At 38.8% G+C, this 19,642-nt stretch overlaps 1 protein-coding gene across 2 annotated transcripts in view; it reads left to right on the plus strand.

Annotated features, from left to right (window-relative positions):
* Agbl1 (AGBL carboxypeptidase 1) overlaps positions 1 to 19,642 on the plus strand; it is an 832,602-nt gene that overhangs the window by 160,803 nt on the left and 652,157 nt on the right. For both annotated transcript variants that reach the window (XM_087188360.1, XM_021264792.2), the window contains exons 8-11: positions 7,446 to 7,611; positions 8,532 to 8,599; positions 16,631 to 16,747; positions 17,771 to 18,342. In XM_087188360.1, coding sequence (XP_087044486.1) covers positions 7,446 to 7,611; positions 8,532 to 8,599; positions 16,631 to 16,747; positions 17,771 to 18,342 — 923 coding nt within the window. The remainder of the gene's footprint in view (positions 1 to 7,445; positions 7,612 to 8,531; positions 8,600 to 16,630; positions 16,748 to 17,770; positions 18,343 to 19,642) is intronic.

Consider the following 19,642-nt stretch of genomic DNA (forward strand, 5'->3'; position numbering starts at 1 on the left):
AGTTATAGGAGATTTAAAGCAAATGCTCTCTTAAATTTTGCATTCTGGGCACCTCAGTTACCCCATTCTTGTTCTAGTCCTGCACAGCCTCTATACATTCGTCTTGAGAGAATGATGACAAGTAGACCTAAGGATTTCTATTACTTTGTATTTGGTTAGGTTTCCTGTCATCAGCACAATCTACTTGTCACCCACAATTTGAAAGAGAAAAGGTTTGTTTTTAGCTCATGGCTCCAGAGGTTTCCATCCATGGTCAACTGGCTACAGGTAGAATGAACGTGATGAACTGGCTTGGTGATGAAAAAATTCTGAATTCATGGCATCCAGAAATCAGAGAGAATGATAAGAGACAGAAAGAAGCTAGGACCTGATATAGCCCCATGCTCTCATGATCCACTTCTAATAGCTCATTCAGCCATGAACTCATCAATGGGTTAACTCACTGATGAGGTTAGGGTCCTCATAATTCCATCACCTCTCCCAGAGTCTCTTAATCCAGTCAAATTGACAGTCAAGATTAACCAGCATATTTTGTGTTTTTTTCAGCTTTCCATTACTGTGACAGAATACTAGAGAAAATCACCTTATAAGAAGGAAAGTTTGATTTTGGCCCAGAGTTTTATTTTGGTTTCAGAGGTCTTAATCCATGGTTGCTTGACCCTGTTGCTTTTGGGCCTGTGGAAGGGTAGAGCGTTGCAATGCCAGCATATTGCAGAGGACACTTCTCACCTCATGACGGTTGGGAGGCAAAAAGGAGAGAAAGGAAGTGGCCAGGGTCCCAGCATCCCATTCAAGGGCACTTCCCTAATAATCTAACTGTCTTCCACTAGGACCCACCTTGTAGAGATTTCACTTTCTAGCAGGGAGATGAGCTGATGAACAAACCTTCAGTATTCCTTTGGGGAATGTTTAAGATCCAAAACAGTATCTTGTATCATCATTGAATGATGAAAAAGCCGACGACAGAGGATGATTTTAAAGGAGCGTCAAAAGGATATCCTTAATGAATGGTTTGAAAAGAACCCCTATCCTGGTATAGATACCAGAGACTATCTGGCCAAAGTAATTGGCATCTCAGAGTTTCAAATTCTGACTTGGTTTCAGAACCAGAGAACAAGGTGCAAATGACGAGAGTATAAATGTAACTTTGGGAAATCTCAAACCCAGGTACAAGACAAGCCTCACTTCAAGCAGGAAGAAACCAGACAAATCAGGACAAATGTCACAGGATCTCAAATCAAAGCCCTAATTCAAGCCTATGATAAGAATCATTTCCCTGGAATTGCTACCAGGAAAAAACTGGCTAAACAAACAGGCATTCCAGATGAGAAAATTGTGGTCCAAACTTCTGAAAATCCATTTCATCTATTTGCTGGAACCCAATAGCACTGTGTATATATAATCCTCACACCTCCTCAACTAACTCCTGTCAACCAAGGTCATTCAGGAAAAGGCATAATCTTGAATCTGGATCCACAAGTTGGTGATTGTCCATGACCATGACAACTTTTCAGAGAAGGTTTTCAGGTTTTTCCACGTGAATGAAGTTCACCATAGCCTCAAGTTTAGGAAAATCTCATAGCTTTGATCCAGGTCTTCTCTCCATGGATGCAAAATCAGTGTGATACAGAAAGAACAATGAGCACATTGAGTTGTGGAGTGAGCCAAATACAAGAAGCAGCACAAACCAATTGAAACCCAAAGGGAATATTTATTTTTAATTTTATTAAGATGATTGGCCCAGAGTCCCCCAGTGAGGTCCTCTCTTTAGGGATGGTGGAGTTGGAAGAGGCTCCTTTAATCTTCTACGGGGATGAACCCTTTCCAGATGTGGAGAGCTCTCACACAAAGAACCAGAACTCCTGCACCTCTCTGCAATATCCATTCCATCAACTCCACAAAACTAATGGCCAGGACTGAGGCCTCTGAAGGAAGGGGAAAGAAAGTCACATCTGATGTAAGGAGGACTTTCTGTTTGTCACCTTTGTCCTCTTGTAACATTACTATGGATAGGGAGTTAAATGTAAATGGAAGCATGGAGAACACATTGGAGAAGGAGCTGGTGCACTCTGACTACTGCTCTTATTTTGATATGTTCCTCTTGGCAGATATCCAGTTTAAAGTGCTGATCCTTGCAAATGTTGTGTGAAGACAGAGCCACTGGGGGGTAATAACATTGAGGACAGGCTTCCAGGCCAACGTTCCACTGCTCCCAGCCCAGAGGAAGAGGCTTCTGGGCCACCATTCCACCACTCCCAGCCCAGAGGAAGGGGCTTCTGGGTCACTTTTCCACCACTCCCAGCACAGAAGTAGAGGCTTCTGGGCCGCCATTCCACTGATCCCAGCTCAGAGGTAGGGGCTTCTGGGCTGCCTTTCCACCACTCCCAGCCTAGAGGAAGGGGCTTCCGGGCCACCATTCCACCACTCCCAGCCCAGAGCAAGGGGCTTCCAGGCTGCCATTACACTGCTCCCAGTGCAGAGGAGGTGAGCTGTGCAGGCACCAACAGCACCACCCCCCCTGCACTGAAATGAAAAAACACATAAACAAGTCTCAAAATGAGACTTCCAGATCACCTACAGCAACCCCAAAGGGAAAGGAACAGGAGCACTCTGATAGTCAACCACCTAGACTCCCTGAACTGGCAACAAAAGAGGATCTGGAGAAAATGAAATCAGAAATAATTTCTCAGATGACAGCAGAGATTGTGCCCATAGTGCAAAACATGATTAATAAATCTAGTGTGGGGACAGATAAAAAAATAGAGGAGCTGAGGAACAGGATGGAATCCCAGCATAGGAAACAAATGGAATCTGTAAAACAGATACAAACAGATATCCAGGAGATTAAAAACTCCACTGAAAGTCTACACAGCAGAACGAGCCAATGTGAGGACAGAATTTCAGATGTAGAAGATATGATTGCAATTAGTGACCAGGATAAGAAAAATTGTTTCAAAATTGTAAGGGACCATGAGAAATCAATCCAGCACCTGCTAGATGATGCAAAGAAGAATAGCATAAGACTGATTGGAGTCAAAGAAGAAACAGGAGAGAGTGCAGATGACATTAAAAAACTGTTTACAGAAGTAATGGCAGAAAACTTCCCAAGCAGAGGAAAAGAATTTTACATATGGATAAATGAGGCATATAGGACTCCAAATAGCCTTGATCAAAAAAATCTACACATAGGCATATAATTGTTAAGATTCCAGAAACTCAACAGAAGAACAAAGTTCTACAAGCAGTTAGAGAAAAGAAACAAATCATATACAAAGGAAAGCCCATCAGAATCACAGCAGACTTCTCAACACAAACCATCAAGGCAAGAAGAGCTTGGAATGATGGATTCTAACCCCTAAAGGAAAACAGCCTCCAACCCAGATTGATGTACCCTGCAAAACTATCTTTCAAGATTGATGGAGAAATAAGGTACTTTCATGACAAAGAGCACCTTAGGGACTTCATGAATACCAAACCAGCACTCCAAAAAATTTTAGATAATATCCTAGGAACAGCAATGAGGATCACAACCTCACGAAGCACAGCAGAATGAATCCTTTGGGCACGACAAGAAATTAAATGTAAAGGGGGAGATTCCAACAAAAAGAAAAAGTCATGACAATGATAAGTCAACATGTATAAGTTATTACAGTCAATGTTAATGGTCTCAATTCACCAATCAAAAGAAATAGACTGGCAGAATGGGTCAAGAAGCAAAATACAACAATATGCTGCATAGAAGAAACACACTTAATTTAAAAAAAATTCATAGATTGAAAGTTAAAGAGTGGAAAACAATACTTCATGGGATGGGAACCTGAAAAAAATGCAGAAGTAGCTATCCTCTTTTTAGATCAAGTAGATTTCAAACCAACACTGATTAAGAGAGACAAAGAAGGACACTATGTCCTTGTAAAGGGAACAATCCAACAGGAAGAGATGACAATCATAAATATCTATGCACCAAACACTACTGCACCCAATTATATAAAACAAATACTAATGGACATGAAAAGTCATATATGCACTAATACAATAGTAGTGGGGGACCTCAATACCCCACTGTCACAAATAGATAGATCAACTAGATAAAAGGTAATGAAATACTAGAACTCAATCAAACTCTTGAACAAAAGAACTTAACAGATATTTACAGAGTGTTCCACCCCATCAAATCAGAATGCAGATTCTTTTCATCTGCACATGGGTCATTCTCCAAAATAGACCACATACTCATTCATAGAACATGTTTAAGTAAGTGCAAAGGAATTGAAGTTATCCCCTGTATATTATCAGACCATAGTGCGATGAAATTGGAGATCAATAGCAAAAGAAACCACAAAAATTACATAAACACATGGAAATTGAACAACACACTTCTGAATAACCAATTGGTCACAGAGTAAATTAAAGAAATCAGACAGTTCCTACAATTAAATGACAATGAAAGGACAACATATCAGAATCTATGGGACACAATGAAAGCAGTCTTATGAGGGAAATTCATAGCAGTGAATACGCATATTAGGAAAACAGAGCAAGCCCAATTAAACAACATGATGCTGAATCTCAAGTTTCTAGAAAAAGAAGAGCAGCAGAAACCCAAAGGTCACACAAGGGAGGAAATTATAAAGGTCAGAGCAGAAATTAATTCAATGGAGACTAAGAACAATACCAAAAAATTAATGAAGCCAAAAGGTGGTTCTTTGAAAGAATAAACAAAATTGATAAACCCTTAGCCAACCTTATCAGAAAAAGGGAAGAAAAGGTCCAAATCCATGCATTAGGAATGAAAAGTGTGAAATTACAACAGATCCAGCAGAAACCCAGAGGATCGTCAATGCCTACTTTGAGAACCTATGTGCCAATAAGATGGAAAACACAGAAGAAATGGACAGATTCCTAGCTAGGTAACAGAGACATGGCAGGGGGTATCACAATCCCCAACTTGAAACTATACTACAAAGCTACTGTGATAAAAACAGCATGGTACTGGCAAGGAAACAGGCCTGAGGACCAGTGGAATAGATTAGAAGATGCCAAAACAACTCCAGACACAGTCAGTCATCTCATCTTTGATAAAGGAGCCAAACACCCTCACTGGAGGAAAGATAGCCTCTTTAATAAATAGTGCTGGAAAAATTGGGTTTCAGCTTGCCAAAGATTAAGACTAGACCTATATCTCTTGCCATGCACTAAACTAAAATCAAAATGGATTAAAGATCTAAATATTAAAATAGAAACGCTGAACTGGGTGGAACAGAGTTTAGGTAGAACTCTTGAAGACATTGGTGTAGGAAAAGATTTTATGAAGAAAGCCTCAGTTGCCCGTGAACTAGCACAAACAATCAACAAGTGGGATCTCTTCTTATTAAAAAGCTTCTGCCCAGCAAGAGAAACCACCAACAGTGTGAAGAGACAACCCACAATGTGGGAAAAAATCTTCACCTGCTTTTCCCCAGAAAAAGGCCTACTATCTTGAATCTATAAAGAACTTTAAAAGATCAGACCACCCAAATTTAAAGTCCCAATCTAAAAATGGGCATCTGAAATGAACAGACATTTCTCAGACAAGGAAGTAGAAATAGCATATAAACATATGAAAAAGTGTTCAACATCACTGGTCATTTGAGAGATGCAAATGAAAACAACCCTGAGATTCCACCTCACCCCAGAAAGAATGGCTGCTATCATGAAATCAATAACAAATGCTGGCAGGGCTGTGGGGAAAGAGGGATCCTGCTCCACTGCTGGTGGGAGTGTAGACTGGTGCAACCACTGTGGAAATCAGTATGGAGATACTTCAAAGAACTAGGACTAGAGGTCCCATTTGACCCCGCCATTCCCCTGCTGGGTATCTTCCCCAAAGAATTAGAAGAATCATACCATAGTGATATATGTGTACCCATGTTCATAGCATCACATTTTGTAATAGCTAAAACTTGGAAACAGCCCAAATGCCCATTAACTGGAGACTGGCTAAAGAAAATGTGTTTTTTTTATAAAATGGAGTACTACTCAGGCATAAAAAATTGGAAATTAGAGACATTTGTAGCTAAATGGATGCACATTGAGGCGATACTCTTAAGTGAAATAAATAGGACACACATATGTAAATGCCAAATAGTTTCTCTAGTGTGAGAAACTAAAAGTGTAAATAGGACTAAATCGTATAATAGATAATGTGAAATAGGAAGAAAAGGGGCAAAGGGGAAGGGGAAGTGGGAGGGGTAGGGGAAAGAAGGGAATGGAATCAATATGAGAAAATAAAAAAAAATAGAAACAATGTCTTTGTAAATAGGGAGGGATGGAGGGGTTGAAGGGAGGCCAGGGGAAGGGGGAAAAATAAGAACCAAGAGAGATTATGTAAAGGTGCAAATTTCCAATGATGAATGTCATTATATTGTATACCTAAATTGTACCAATAAAATAAAATAAAAACACTGAGAAAGTTGGCTTATGTATATTTTGGAGCCATTTAGGTAGCTTGGATTCATGGTTAAATTTTTATTAAGATTTTTTTCTGTGTTTGTTCATGTGGAGCTACATGTGATATGGGCCTGAAGGTACCATAGTGTGGCAGCATCATAGACATTCATGTGCCTTGTGGTGGGTACTCAGCCTTTGCTACCTCTGCTGCTGTGACTTATTGACCTCTGAGCTTGCTGCACCCTTTAGCAGTATCAAACTGGAGGCTCATACTAGTCAAACTTCTCTACCAACTCAGTACATAAAACATTTCCTAAGAAACTAAAGAAAATGGTAGTCTTTTTGCCAAAGAGATACTGAACTATACTCAACTCTTTCTCTCAATTTAGTAAACTTGTTCTTACACTTTTTACAGTGTCTGAAAAAAGAAGGATCTTGTCATGTTCCATCAGTATCAAAATGTTACATCTGCAAACCCAATTTTTCTTTGTTTTGGCAGATACCAAGAGGGATCAACACTGTGGGCTTTTGAGACAAGGCATGCTATTTAATTTCAGTACAAGGGATTCACCTAGTCTTTTCTTCTGATTTTGTGTTTTATCTTTTTCCTTTTATTTTTCTCTTAAATACAGCTGAACGAGAAAAGCAAGACTTCCATCAATTCAGCTACTCATTCTCCAACTTAGGCAATAATTCACAATGATATATGGATGGATGCAGAAAGGTGTCCCCCTTCCCTTTACCCAGCTGTCCAGGGCAATGTCTTTCCTTGGGTGCAACATCTCTTGAAATAATTTTAACTCTAATAGCAGACTAAATTTCATTTCACTGTCATATGAGCAATGAACGAGAAATAAAAATGCAAATTCTACATTAGACCACGTTCAAATGAGACATTCCACATTAATGCTGTTTACTGTCCATTTAGGTTGTGTGCAGTTCACTACCTGAAATAATTTACAGCCAATGGTCTGTGCACAGATGTCAGTGTCTGATAACATTTTCCCTTTGCTCAGAACTGTCTGGACAATGAGAGCATGGAGCCTGTCATCTCAGCTGTGCTTCAGATCCTGAGGCAATGCTACCCCAAGAGTCCCCTTCCCTTGGTCACAGCCTGCAGTGCCTATGCCTTCCTGGTTCCTGGGAGCATCCCCTCTGCACCCCCCTGTGACCCAGCAGAAGGTAAAATAAGTAGACAGCCTGAGCTTTGAGTTTCACATTTTAAAAATAGGTCAGAAGAATGCACATAAAAGTAGTTTTACAGGTCAACCATGATCGTCTAATAAGCCAATTAGAGACACAAATGAACAAGCAGTTTTCTATAAACAGGGCAAACAAATGCCAAGATCACCTATTTTGTCCTTAATTATTAACTGTTGCCATTTTGCTTGGTAGCTATAGAATGCCTGTACAGTCATCTCAGCCAATTAAAAAAATCTATTCACAATTCTGTGAGCGAGCATCTCTACTGTACTGACTGGTGGTGGAATTAATTTGCCCAAGGATAAAGCTGAAATAAAACTTTTGCTATTTACAACCCCATGTTTCTCATATTAGGATATTTGAAAGTATGACTATTTAACCTCCAGGAAGATCTTAAGGTCAAAAGATTCCAATGCCTATCAGCCCTGTCTTTCTACCATGAAACAGGTTTTCCACAGGAACAATTTTTCCCACAATAGCATTGAATGCTTTATAAAGACACTGGATGACTTTTGTCCCAAATACATTTTTTAATTTAAAAATTGGGGACTCAAGCTAGGTAGTATCTAAGTTATAGAAAATTGGCATACATATAATCTCTAAACTTTGGCAATGTCAGTTGCATAAATACTTCCAAATTCTGTGGGAGGAAAACCAGAGTAACATTTGCATTCAGTGTGACAGTCCATGAGACTTCACGATACAGTGTGCTCAGTACCTGTTTGCACACCCTTTACACGTAGTAGGAGGCATCATCAGAGTGTGTTTGTGTAGGGCTACTGTACACTTAATGTGTTCCTTATTTGTGAGAAAAAAAAATATCCACACCTGTGTGATGAGAGTCTAATTCCCGGGCAAAGAAAACCCTCATTTATTTAATATCCTTTCTTCCCATCCAGAGGATTTTGAAGATGATGGTGATGAGGAGATGGACAAAGACTCAGATTTGGAAGATGCAAAAGAGCAAGTAGGTGCAGCAGCTCTTGCTTGCAATGATCTCCATATTCATACCATGCCAAGGAGAGAGAATAGCACTTCCTGGTTTGCCAAAGCCCAGGGTAAATTTTTAAGGATTTACTTTAGCAGTGTCACTCCAGAGATGTTTAAGAAATGCAACTAGTGCCATTGATTTCCCAGATGACATTTTCATCCTGAAAGATCTAGTACATTGTCTCTGTAAAGTCAGAGCTATCAATTATTAAGACTCTAATATTCCATCAGGATGAGCTTTATGTAGACACTTAATGCTGAAGGTTGGTATACTTAGTAAATGTATGTGAGCCCATGAAAAGATTTTCTAGAAAAATTTCTACTAGAGCTCACCGGTCTTCATAAGTCACTCTTCTTACCTGGCCCTTCTACACAGAGATATGGCATTGTTCTCCTGAGTTGCAAAGTATACAACCTGGCCAATAATGAAAGGATTGTCCTTGGTCCCTATCCCATAATAGCTTGTGTTATAGGACAGAGGTCAGGAAGTTTTCTATAAAAGGTCACCTAACAGTTGTTGTAGGTTTCGTATGCCATGTAGTCTTTGTCATGACTATCCAAATTGCTGTGGAAGCATAAAAGTGGCTACGGACAATGCATGAATGATTGGGTATGGCTGTGTCCCAATGGAATAGGCAGTAGGACATAGTTTGCTCACTGCTTTTCAACATGGGGAGGCTAAAGCTTTTCAACACTATTGGCATTTCTTATTTGCTGGGGGCTGTCTTGTGCACTGTAAGATGTTTAGCAGCACTCCTGACCTCTATCCACTAGCTAATAGTAACATCCACCCATTGTCCTTGATTAGTGAACTAAAAACATCTCCAGGAATTACCAAAATCATCTCTAGTCAAGAACCACTGGCTTTGAATAATGATAATTTGTCTATCCATTATGATTTTGTCTTATTTTTTGTTGATATGCTTGGATTTGGGAAATGTCTTCAAATTATAGTTCCCTGATTTTGTCGTCTGTTAGATGAAACTAAAAAGTAAATCCTACTTTTTATCACTTTGCAGGGGACGAAAAGCAAATTTAAAAACATTTTCCCTTCCATCCTGCCTTCCTTCTTTCCTTCCCTTACTTTCATCTCTCCCTCCTTTCCTCCCTCTTTCTTCCTTCCCTCCCTCCCTAGAGACAAAGAAACTTTTTTTATGTATTTAAACACAATAAATTTCTTCTTTTATGAATTGCTAAAATCTAGTTCAAGCACCATGCTTCTTACCAGGGTCTCTTAGGAGAATTTGTTCTTTGGTTCTTCTGGCTTCTGGTGGTTGCCTCTGTATTTGGGGTTTATGTATAAATTGCTCCAGTTTCCTTCTGTGGTTATGTTGCTTTCTTCATTTCATGTATTCTTCCTATACCTTTCTTTCTCTCTCTCTTTCTTTCTTTCTTTCTTTCTTTCTTTCTTTCTTTCTTTCTTTCTTTCTTTCTTTCTTTCTTTCTTTCTTTCTTTCTTTCTTTCTTTCTTTCTTTCTTTCTTTCTTTCTTCCCCATTAAGTTCATTGGTACATTTTAGGTATAAAATACAGTCACATTCATCACTGGGATCTTGTACCTTTACATGAGCATCTTGGTTCTTATTTTTTTCCCCTTCCCCTGCCCTCCCTTCAGCCCCTCCACCCTTCCCTATTTGCAAAGACTTTGTTTCCATTTTTTTCCTTTTCTCATATTTTTTCTTTTCCCTTCTTTTCTTTCCCCTACCCCTCCCACTTCCCCTGCACCTTTAGACCTTTTCTTCCTATTACACAATATCAATTATACATTTTTAAAATTACAGTATCAAGATCTAGGGGACATTACCAAAGATTTTACAGAATTTAAAAGGATATAGAAAGCATATTACAAAAATTTTTTTGGAAATAAATTTGACATCTTCTAAGAAGTACCTTCGAAGACAAATTAATGAAACTAACTCTGGTGGAAATATAAAATTTGAATAGCACCTATTAAAGAAAGTATATTCCTAGCTTGAAAACCTAACTATATGACAACAACAGGCTCATTACATTTTAACTAATACATTATATCAAACAATTAAAGCAGAAAAAAGAAGGAACACTTCTCCCTTCATTTTAGGAGCTCAACATTGTGCTAATCCTAAAAGTGGATAAAGATAATAGAAGAAAAATGTATGAGCATAGATAGAAATTTGTTTTACAAAACAAACTATTAGAAGTCAGATCTGGCAGTATGCAGAAAGTGGTTTTTTCATAGGGGTGGCAGTGTTGGTTCAGCATTGGAAGATCCATCCCCAAAAGTCATCATTTTAACAGAGGAAAGGAAAAAGCCATATGATCCTGTCCCTAGTTGGAGAAAACGTATTAGACTAAATTCTACAGCTGTTCATGGTAAAAGCTATCAGGAGACTAGAAGTAGAACAGAACCTTCTCAGCAGCTCAGAGACATGAACTCCATACTTCCAGCAAAAACGCCTTGTATGAATGGAGAAGATACAATGCTTTCTCTCTAAGGTGGGGAACAAGGGCAGATATGCCTACTCTTCATCTGTCCATTAAACTTTGAAACATAGGCCTAAACCAAAATAGTCTTGCAATAAAATGACACAATTAGGATAGGATTGGCAAGGTCGAAGCAAAATCTTTATATGTAGATGAAATGATCATCTACAGAGAAAATACTAAGAAATCTCTAGGAGCCTCTAGAACTTGTATTGGAATTTAACAGGATTAGAAAACACAAGGTATATATAAAAATTCAGGTCTATGTATACTTGCTAAAAATGAAGAATTGGATATTGAAATTCAAAAGTTATGTAGGAGTACAAAGGACTTAGAAAAGTAAAAAGAAAAAGAAAATAAACATAGTTGGAAGATGTTTAGTACCTAATTTTAAGACTTCGTCTAAAGCTACAGTAGTCAAGGCAGTGTTGGTGTAAGGAAAGACATATAGATCATCTGAATAAAACGGAGAATCTAGAAATAAAACCACAGATATATGGTCTACTGAGTTTTGACAGATTATTTAACATTAACATTTTATAGACTATAAACTCAATTCAAGAGCAGAGAAAAAGATAGTGTTTTCAGCAAATGGAACTAGAACACCTGGTATCTGTATATAAAAAATTAACCTCAACCCTTTATTTCCATACATAAAAATAACTTGAAGGGATCTATGAACCTAAATATGAAAGCCTAAAAGTATAAAACTTTAAGAAGGAATTATAAGGGAAAATGTTTATGAATTTAGGGTAGGCAAGAACTTCCTAGGATACAAAAACTATGATGTATAAAAGCAAAAAATTGATAAATGAGATTCCATCAAAATTTAGAACTTTAAATGACATCATTAAAATGAAAAGTAGTCCTTAAACAGACCATATTTACAATGCATCTAACCTATGACCAGAATATATAAAGAACTCTTACAGCTCATTAATAAACAACCCAATTAAAAAGTAGACATAAGAAGATGATAAATAGCCAGTATAGCATGAGGAAAGGTGTGCAATTCTAGAATCAGAAAAATACTAATCAGTACAATAAGAAGATTGAATTATACACTCATTAGGGAGATGAAGTTAAAAGTTTTAAAAGCCTTGTCATGACTTTTTCTTTTTGTTGGATTTCCCCCTTTGCATTTAATTTCTCACACCCAATGGATTCATTCTGCTGGCCTTCCTGTGGTTGTGATCCTCATTGTCTTTTCCTAGGATATTGTCTAAAATTTTTTGGAGTGTTGGTTTGGTATTCATGAAGTTCCTGAGGTGCTCTTTATCATGAAAGTATCTTATTTCTTCATCAATTTTGAAAGATAATTTTTCAGGGTACATCAATCTGGGATCGAAGGTATTGTCCTTTAGGGCTTGAAATATGTCACTCCAAGCTCTTCTTGCCTTGAGGGTTTGCATTGAGAAGTCTGCTGTGATTCTGATGGGCTTTCCTTTGTATGTGATTTGTTTTTCTCTCACTGCTTGTAGAATTTTGTTCTTCTGTTGGGTTTCTGGAATCCTAACTATCATATGCCTATGTGTAGATTTTTTTTTGATCAAGGCTAGTTGGAGTCCTATATACCTCACTTATCCATTTGTCAAGTTCTTTTCCCCACTTGGGAAGTTTTCTGCCATCACTTCTGTGAACAGTTTTTTTATGTCATCTGCACTCTCTCCTGTTTCTTCATTGATTCCAATCAGTCTTATGTTATTCTTCTTTGCATCATCTAGCAGCTGCTGGATTGATTTCTTGTGTTCCCTTACAATTTTAAAGCAATTTTTCTTTTCCTGGTCACTAATTGCAATCTTTTCTTCTATATCTGAAATTCTGTCCTCACATTGGTTCATTCTGCTGCGTAAACTTTCGATGGAGTTTTTAATCTCCTGGAAATCTATTTGTATCTGTTTTATGGATTCCATTTGTTTCCTATGTTGGGATTCCATCAGGTTCCTCAGCTCCTCTATTTTTTTTTAATCTGTGTCCTCTGTAGATTTATTAATCACGTCTCGCACTATGGGCACAATCTCTGCTGTTGTGTGAGAAATTATTTCTGATTTCTTTTTTTCCAGATCCTCTTTTGTTGCCAGTTCAGGGAGTCCAGGTGGTTGAGTATCAGATTGTTCCATCTCATTTCCCTTTGGGGTTGCTTTAGGTGATCTGGAAGTCTGTTTTTGAGGCTTGTTTGTGTCTTCTCATTTCCATGGTGGTGGTGAGGGAGTGCTGCTGGCTCCCATGCGGCTCACCTCCTCTGCCCTGGGAGTGGTGGAATGGCAGCCTGGGAACCTCCTCCTGGTTTCTGGGATTGGCTCACCTCCTCTGCCCTGGGAGCAGTGGAATCAAGAAAGAGCCTTTTAAATTCTCTATTGTGATAATCACTCACCTTGCTGCTGGTGGTGGCAGACATTTAAGGACTATCTCTTAGCCATATCTCTGGGCTCAGACTATTGAAAGTTTGGTGCTCTCAGGGTTTTGTTGATAAATAGGATCATTTCTGAAGTCAACAGTAGCAAATTGGTTCTTTGTGGTGGCTAAGTGACACAGGCCTATGGAGTATGTGCCAAATTATTTGAATAATACTGGGCTGCTATAGCCATTCATCACTGCCATTTCCCTTTCCTTTTGCTTGCTTTTTGATAACTGAATGTCTGATGTAGTGACATTCACCTCTTGTATCTGATGTGGAGGGACAAGGCGTATGGCAGTGCCTGACTTCACACAGCGTGGAAAGGAGGCCTCTCCTGATACACTCCTTGGTGCTCACTCCACAGAGGATGGTGGGGCAGGGTGTGATGTAACCTAAGCAGATATACAAACCCAGCTGGAAATGAAGCACAAGACAAATTGGTAAGGACCTGGGAATGATTCATCAAAAGCCTTCAAGCCAGGCAGAGAATGAGAAGTCAGTGTGAGAGAATGATTTGTAGAGAAATCGAGGGACCATCAGAGCCAGGGCTTGACTCTTGGGATGGCAAGAGCAGGGGTATGCGTACTGCAGCACCTTGGCTTTCCCTGGTGAACCCTGGAGCTTTTGCTTCCAGGGATGTGGACCTTCTCACGGAAGGTCACAGAACTAACCTAGGCCTTGAACCACTGGCATTTTCATTTGAAAATCTCAACTAATAATTGGGAGCAACCTCTTAGCAAGAATGACTAAAAGGAATTTTTATCTGTAAAAGAGTCTTAATAATGGAATGCTGAATCCAATGATTTGATTGAAAACTGTCAAGGTCAACATAAGAAAAGACAAATTCATAACAAATAGAGACAAATGAAGGCTATGTTTTTTCTTCATGTACACAAATAGTAGATCTGGGTAAACTGAAGAAGGGTATACACAGTGAATTCAAGCTCTCTCTTCCTTCTGCCTTTCCTTTCTTGCCTCTCTCCCTTCTTTTTACATTTATTCTATCAGTTACTTTCTTGTATATGATCCATGTGCAATACTCTGAGTTCTTGGGGAATATGATACAAAAACAAACATAGTTTTTATCTTCAAAGAGTTCACAGTCTAGTGAATCCAGGAGCTGTCCCTGTTAAAGTTCTAATTAGCACCTTCAGACTTGAACTGAAATATGAGGTGATAAAAGACAATAACGAAGAGGTCCAAACTAAGAAGCAAGGACGAGAAAGCACTCTTTGCATTGGTGGTAGGTATCAAGATCCTAGATGGTGAAGGATTGTCTGGGTTACTGTAAGGACACAGAAGCAGGTCCATCTATAGACAAGTATAAATGTACTTAAAAGAAATACACAAACTCAGCTGAGATCCTAGAGATACTGAAACTAAGCTCCAGACCTCTGAAGACCAGAAACAAGTTTCTGTCACAACTAATCTGCTTTGCTTTGTACCAAGAAAGCAGCCATTGAGAATCTGGAAAAGAAGCACATGACAAATGACTGGGTCTGATCTGTTAGTGTTCCAATAAAACTTTATTTTTAAAAACAAGCATAGAGACATAGTTTGCTAAGCTCTGCTAAATGGGTCACATAGCCACATGTGGAATTAAATAGGCTGCACCTCATGGGTTACTCCTTTGCCCTAGACATACCAGTTGGAATAGTCCCTTACTCTCTGGTGGGGGCACTCTTCCAGTGGCTAGCCATATTGCATTTCAACTGAGACTACCTTGGGCCATGGCTGGAGGAAAGCAGGAACTGATAGGTGAAGCTGGAAAGGACAAGAGTTGTAGCTATGGAGTTTGGATCTGGAGTTTACTGAATCTGAAAATACCATTAAACCATGAGATTTATTTTTCTTTTAATTTGAAATTTGGAGGAATATTATGTAAGATGGATAGAATATTACATTTTCTTTTTTTCCCTTGATCAGAAATAGAAGCATTTATTTTCCACATTTATTTGATATAGGTCTTCAGGACCACCAGGTGTTTCCTTATCTAACCAAATATACTTCTAAAACATAAAGTAGTCTTTCTCCCCTATTTCAGCAAGGGAAATTTATCTGGGGTATGGAAAGATGGAGAGACTTTACTCTGATTCTGGTTGTATTTTCTCTGTAAGACTCTACAGCTCTTAAAAAACACACATATGTTCAGAGGAGAGCCACCAGGATCATTAAACTATTACATGATGATAATGTAGAAGAAAAAAAGAAAAGGACTTGGATTATTTGCCTATGTTGAGAAAAGACTGGTCTTACTTGGTAAATTTTTAAATGTACAGAGATAAAAGTGTAGCAGGAGAATACAAACTATTCCCTAGGACCTGTAAGGATTCTTATAATTTCTCTGCTGCTTCTTCTCAAATCTCTTCTTCTACACTCTTCCTCTTGGGCTCTATGTTTCAGTCAACTTCTTTTTGTAAGCAAATTTAAACTGTTCCTTCTGCTACTGATAATTCTTTCATAGTTGGCTCTTTTTGTCATTTAGGTCTTGTTATGCCAATGTTATCACTGTATGAGGACTTTCAGGTTACCCAGTCCCATACTTCACCCTCAGTCACAATCACACACCCTTTTTCATAATTTCCAGAGCTGTCACTGTTGGAAATGGCCTTATTCATTTGTTTATTATTAACTCTCTTCCTCCTCTCACAAGAAGGCACATTCCATAAGAGCATGCATCTTTGCCTGTTCTGTTGTCACTGATTCCTCAGTATTTAGAAGAATACTTATTCACAGTAGTTGCTCATTAAATGTTTCTGAGAAGAGTGAAGGAACTAAATAGGAAGGGTAGTTAGGTGAACAGGGATGATAATTACAATGAAGTTAATGATAGCAGTGCGTAAGATAAAGAATTTCTTTTATCAAGATTTACTGTTAACATGGTTTATCTCATTTTATATAAATTATTACTTATTTCTGATGAGAGCTGATAAATACTGACATAAATGCTGACAAAAGTAATATATCTTCTTTGTATTTTAAAAATATAATCTAGTATAATAAATTCTCCAGTGGCTAGGCTAGCATTATAATCTGAAGTCAAGAAAACCTGTCCTGTAATTCTGACTAAGCAAATATGAGTAGTGTCTTGATGCCTTCCAGTGGAGATTTTGTGATTGTCAGCTGTTCTTTGAATATTTCATTGTAGGATGATGACTTGGAAATTGACATGGAAAAGCTGAACTTCAGACCTGGTCTTGACCGACCTGAAGAGGAACTAAAGCAATATGAGGCCTTGTGTCATGAGCTCTCCTATGGCTTTGAGGTAGGACCTAGGCTGTGATTCTGCTCCTTGGTGAGGAGGCATGGTGGGTTCTTTGCTGAACCTGGGAGGCCAAACAGAGGTGTCTAGATGGAAAGCATTGTATTGTTAGTAGCATGCTTCTGGGATCCTTCTGAGGGAAAAGCAGAAAGCCAAGAAAAAAGGTGAGAAAAGTGGTCAATCTAGGATGCATTCAGGGGTCCTACAGTCTGACACGTAGGGTGTAATTAGAAGGCGGGTGCACATTACTACATATGGGCTGTTAGGCAAGGTCCCCTGCTCCATGAACTGAAAAGCAAGTGAAAATTTTGACAATTTGATCATTCTCTCACCCAAGTGGGAAAGTTATCATACATAAATTTCTAAAGTTGGTTCTCCTCATTTCAGGCTTTCTTTATTAGTAGAAATAGCCTGGGAACCTTAGACCCAGTGATGGTATTCCAGTGCCTAGTTGCTGCTTGCTGCTGTTGCTACTAACAAGATTTTAGACTTGCTTTTTGATCTCCATTATTTTCTCATGGCCCTTAAGAAGAAATGAGTTCAGTCATATCAAAGGGTAGCTAGTCATGTGTAGAAAGGAGTTGACAAGTATAGTAAAAGCTTCTGTGAAGGAAATTTTAGTTCAGTACAAGGAGGACTTAAAAAACAATTAGAATTATCATAAAGAATAGGAATATCTTAGGGCACAGTGAAGGGTAGGGGTTTCAATGAGGCCCTTGTAAATGTAGATTGAACCAAAGTGTAACTTAGTGAGGGGGGCAAGGGGGGTTTCAGAAAGCATGCATGAACTGTACAGAGTTGTACTAGACCCACCCAAATCCCCTTCCACACACAAGTTTGTGTGATTCTGCCATTAATTTGACTCTTGAAGGTTAGTTAATCTTTACTTGGATGATCATGCAAAAAACTGTCCAGTTCATAGGATTTATGTTTAGCTCTGTGTCCAGAGAGTGAGGACAGGGATCGAATTGTATTCTTTACCTGGAAGGAAACACTGACATATTCTTTTCCACTTTAAACCCAAAGGAACTGGAGTCCAAACTTGGAAATGATTTGAACTTTGAAGGCATTCAATCTGCCAATCACCACCACATTCCAACTGCTGCCTCCCCAAAGCAGCATTGCTTGAATAAGGACCAAAGCTTCCAGGGGAAAGAAAGAGAAGATACAATCCAGACTTCTCTTCTGAGCATGGTGAAGATGGAGAGGTCCACTGCATATCTGACCTCCAAAAAAAGACCTGGCATGAACACATACCACAATACACATCCCAATGGTCTTGGGATAGATGCTCTTGAAAATGGTATCTCTGATATGCAGGATTTTCTGGAAGAGGACATAGAAGCCATTTCTTGCCCAAAGATGAATGCCTCCTTTTCCAATCCTACGAGGCCCAGAGAAACTGTTGAAGTAATAGATAAGCTTCTGCACACACATCCCAAGCATATTCCCTTCCATGACCCTTATCTTTATACTGCCAAAGCCAGAAGAACCAGATCTGTGGTGGATTTCAAGATGATAGCATTTCCTGATTTCTGGGGACACTGTCCACCTCCCTTTTCCCAGTCCATGTTGGAACGCAAACGTGGAGTTCAAAGGTGACAGTGCAGATTTCAGAGCTACCAAAACTACAAACTTACCTCCCTCCTGAGACATTTAAGAATCAAGTGTGGGGTGGTGGTAGGCATTTGTTTTCCAACAAAGATTTCCTTGGATGATTCTGATATAACCCCTTGCCTCATATCCATTGCAAATCACAACAGGGAAAGATCATGTAGTTTTTACAAATACTGGGATCTTTCTTCAAAGGAAGGTTTTCAGAAGAAGCAGGAACTATTTGGGAATCTCTTGGTTGTGACAAATTTGTATCTGAATTTTTGATAACCGAGAGGAGGTGGTGTACTTCCATTCTACAGCCCCAATCTTACAGACCCTGGCTTGATTTACAGAATGGTTTTACTGCATCAGTAAGAAGGGGTCAAGAAAAATTAAACATTTTCTCCAGGGCAGAAATACTGAATGATAGGTTATTTCCAGAATGCAGGAAGGAAAGATCTTGTCTTTGACTCAGCTTAATGAGATTAAAAGGAAAACTAATAAAGCTAAGGAAAAAAGTGTTGCCTGAAGGAAAAAAATGGGTTGCATATACTAAGTCAATAGAACAAAGCATGGAGACCATAAAGTTTCATTAACTTATTCCATATCTTCAGAAAATTGCCCTGTCACTATCAGATACGAAGTCCCAGGAACTGCTCCAACATAGGCACTTGGCTGACATCTCTTTATTCATCCTCTGTACATGAACTACCATGCTCAGATTCCTGAGAAACATATAATACTTCAGAGGTTGTTCTAGCACAGATTTATCCCCACATAGAACATCCTTCCTCCCTGTCCAGGCTTCATATCCACTTCACCATCACCATTCTTCCATCCCACCCTCATGGGCTTGATCAGAAATTCAAGAAGGGTATTGACAGACCTCTTAAGAATCCTTCCTCTCTCTTGTTTAAGTCTCTCAGATATTGTTGTTCCTCAGACAGAAAACTGACCTCAGCCTTTTGGAGCAGATATAGCATAAGGAATATAAATGGAACAAGAGTAAAAAGGCTTATTAGAGCCTTCCAACCCTTCAAGATGCAAATAATCAATAGTCTTAATGTCTCTCTCAAAACTGCCTCAATGCAAAGGACTCTGATATTAATACTACTAGAAAGGTTATAGTACCCTAGCTCAAATGCTCTTGAAAAAACTCATCCAAGCCAGGAATCCTCTAACTAAAAATATAACATCTTTGGTTTCTCTATTTCTACTGCACAGTATAGTTTTATTTCTTAATCAAGAAGAGAAGGAGGAAGGACAATGTTGTTTAAACCCTCTGATCCCAAGATTGGGACA

This window comes from Heterocephalus glaber, unplaced genomic scaffold (assembly GCF_053883595.1).
Source record: "Heterocephalus glaber isolate CG9 unplaced genomic scaffold, H.glaber_assembly_v1.0 deba00001531, whole genome shotgun sequence".
NCBI classification, from domain to species: domain Eukaryota; kingdom Metazoa; phylum Chordata; class Mammalia; order Rodentia; family Bathyergidae; genus Heterocephalus; species Heterocephalus glaber.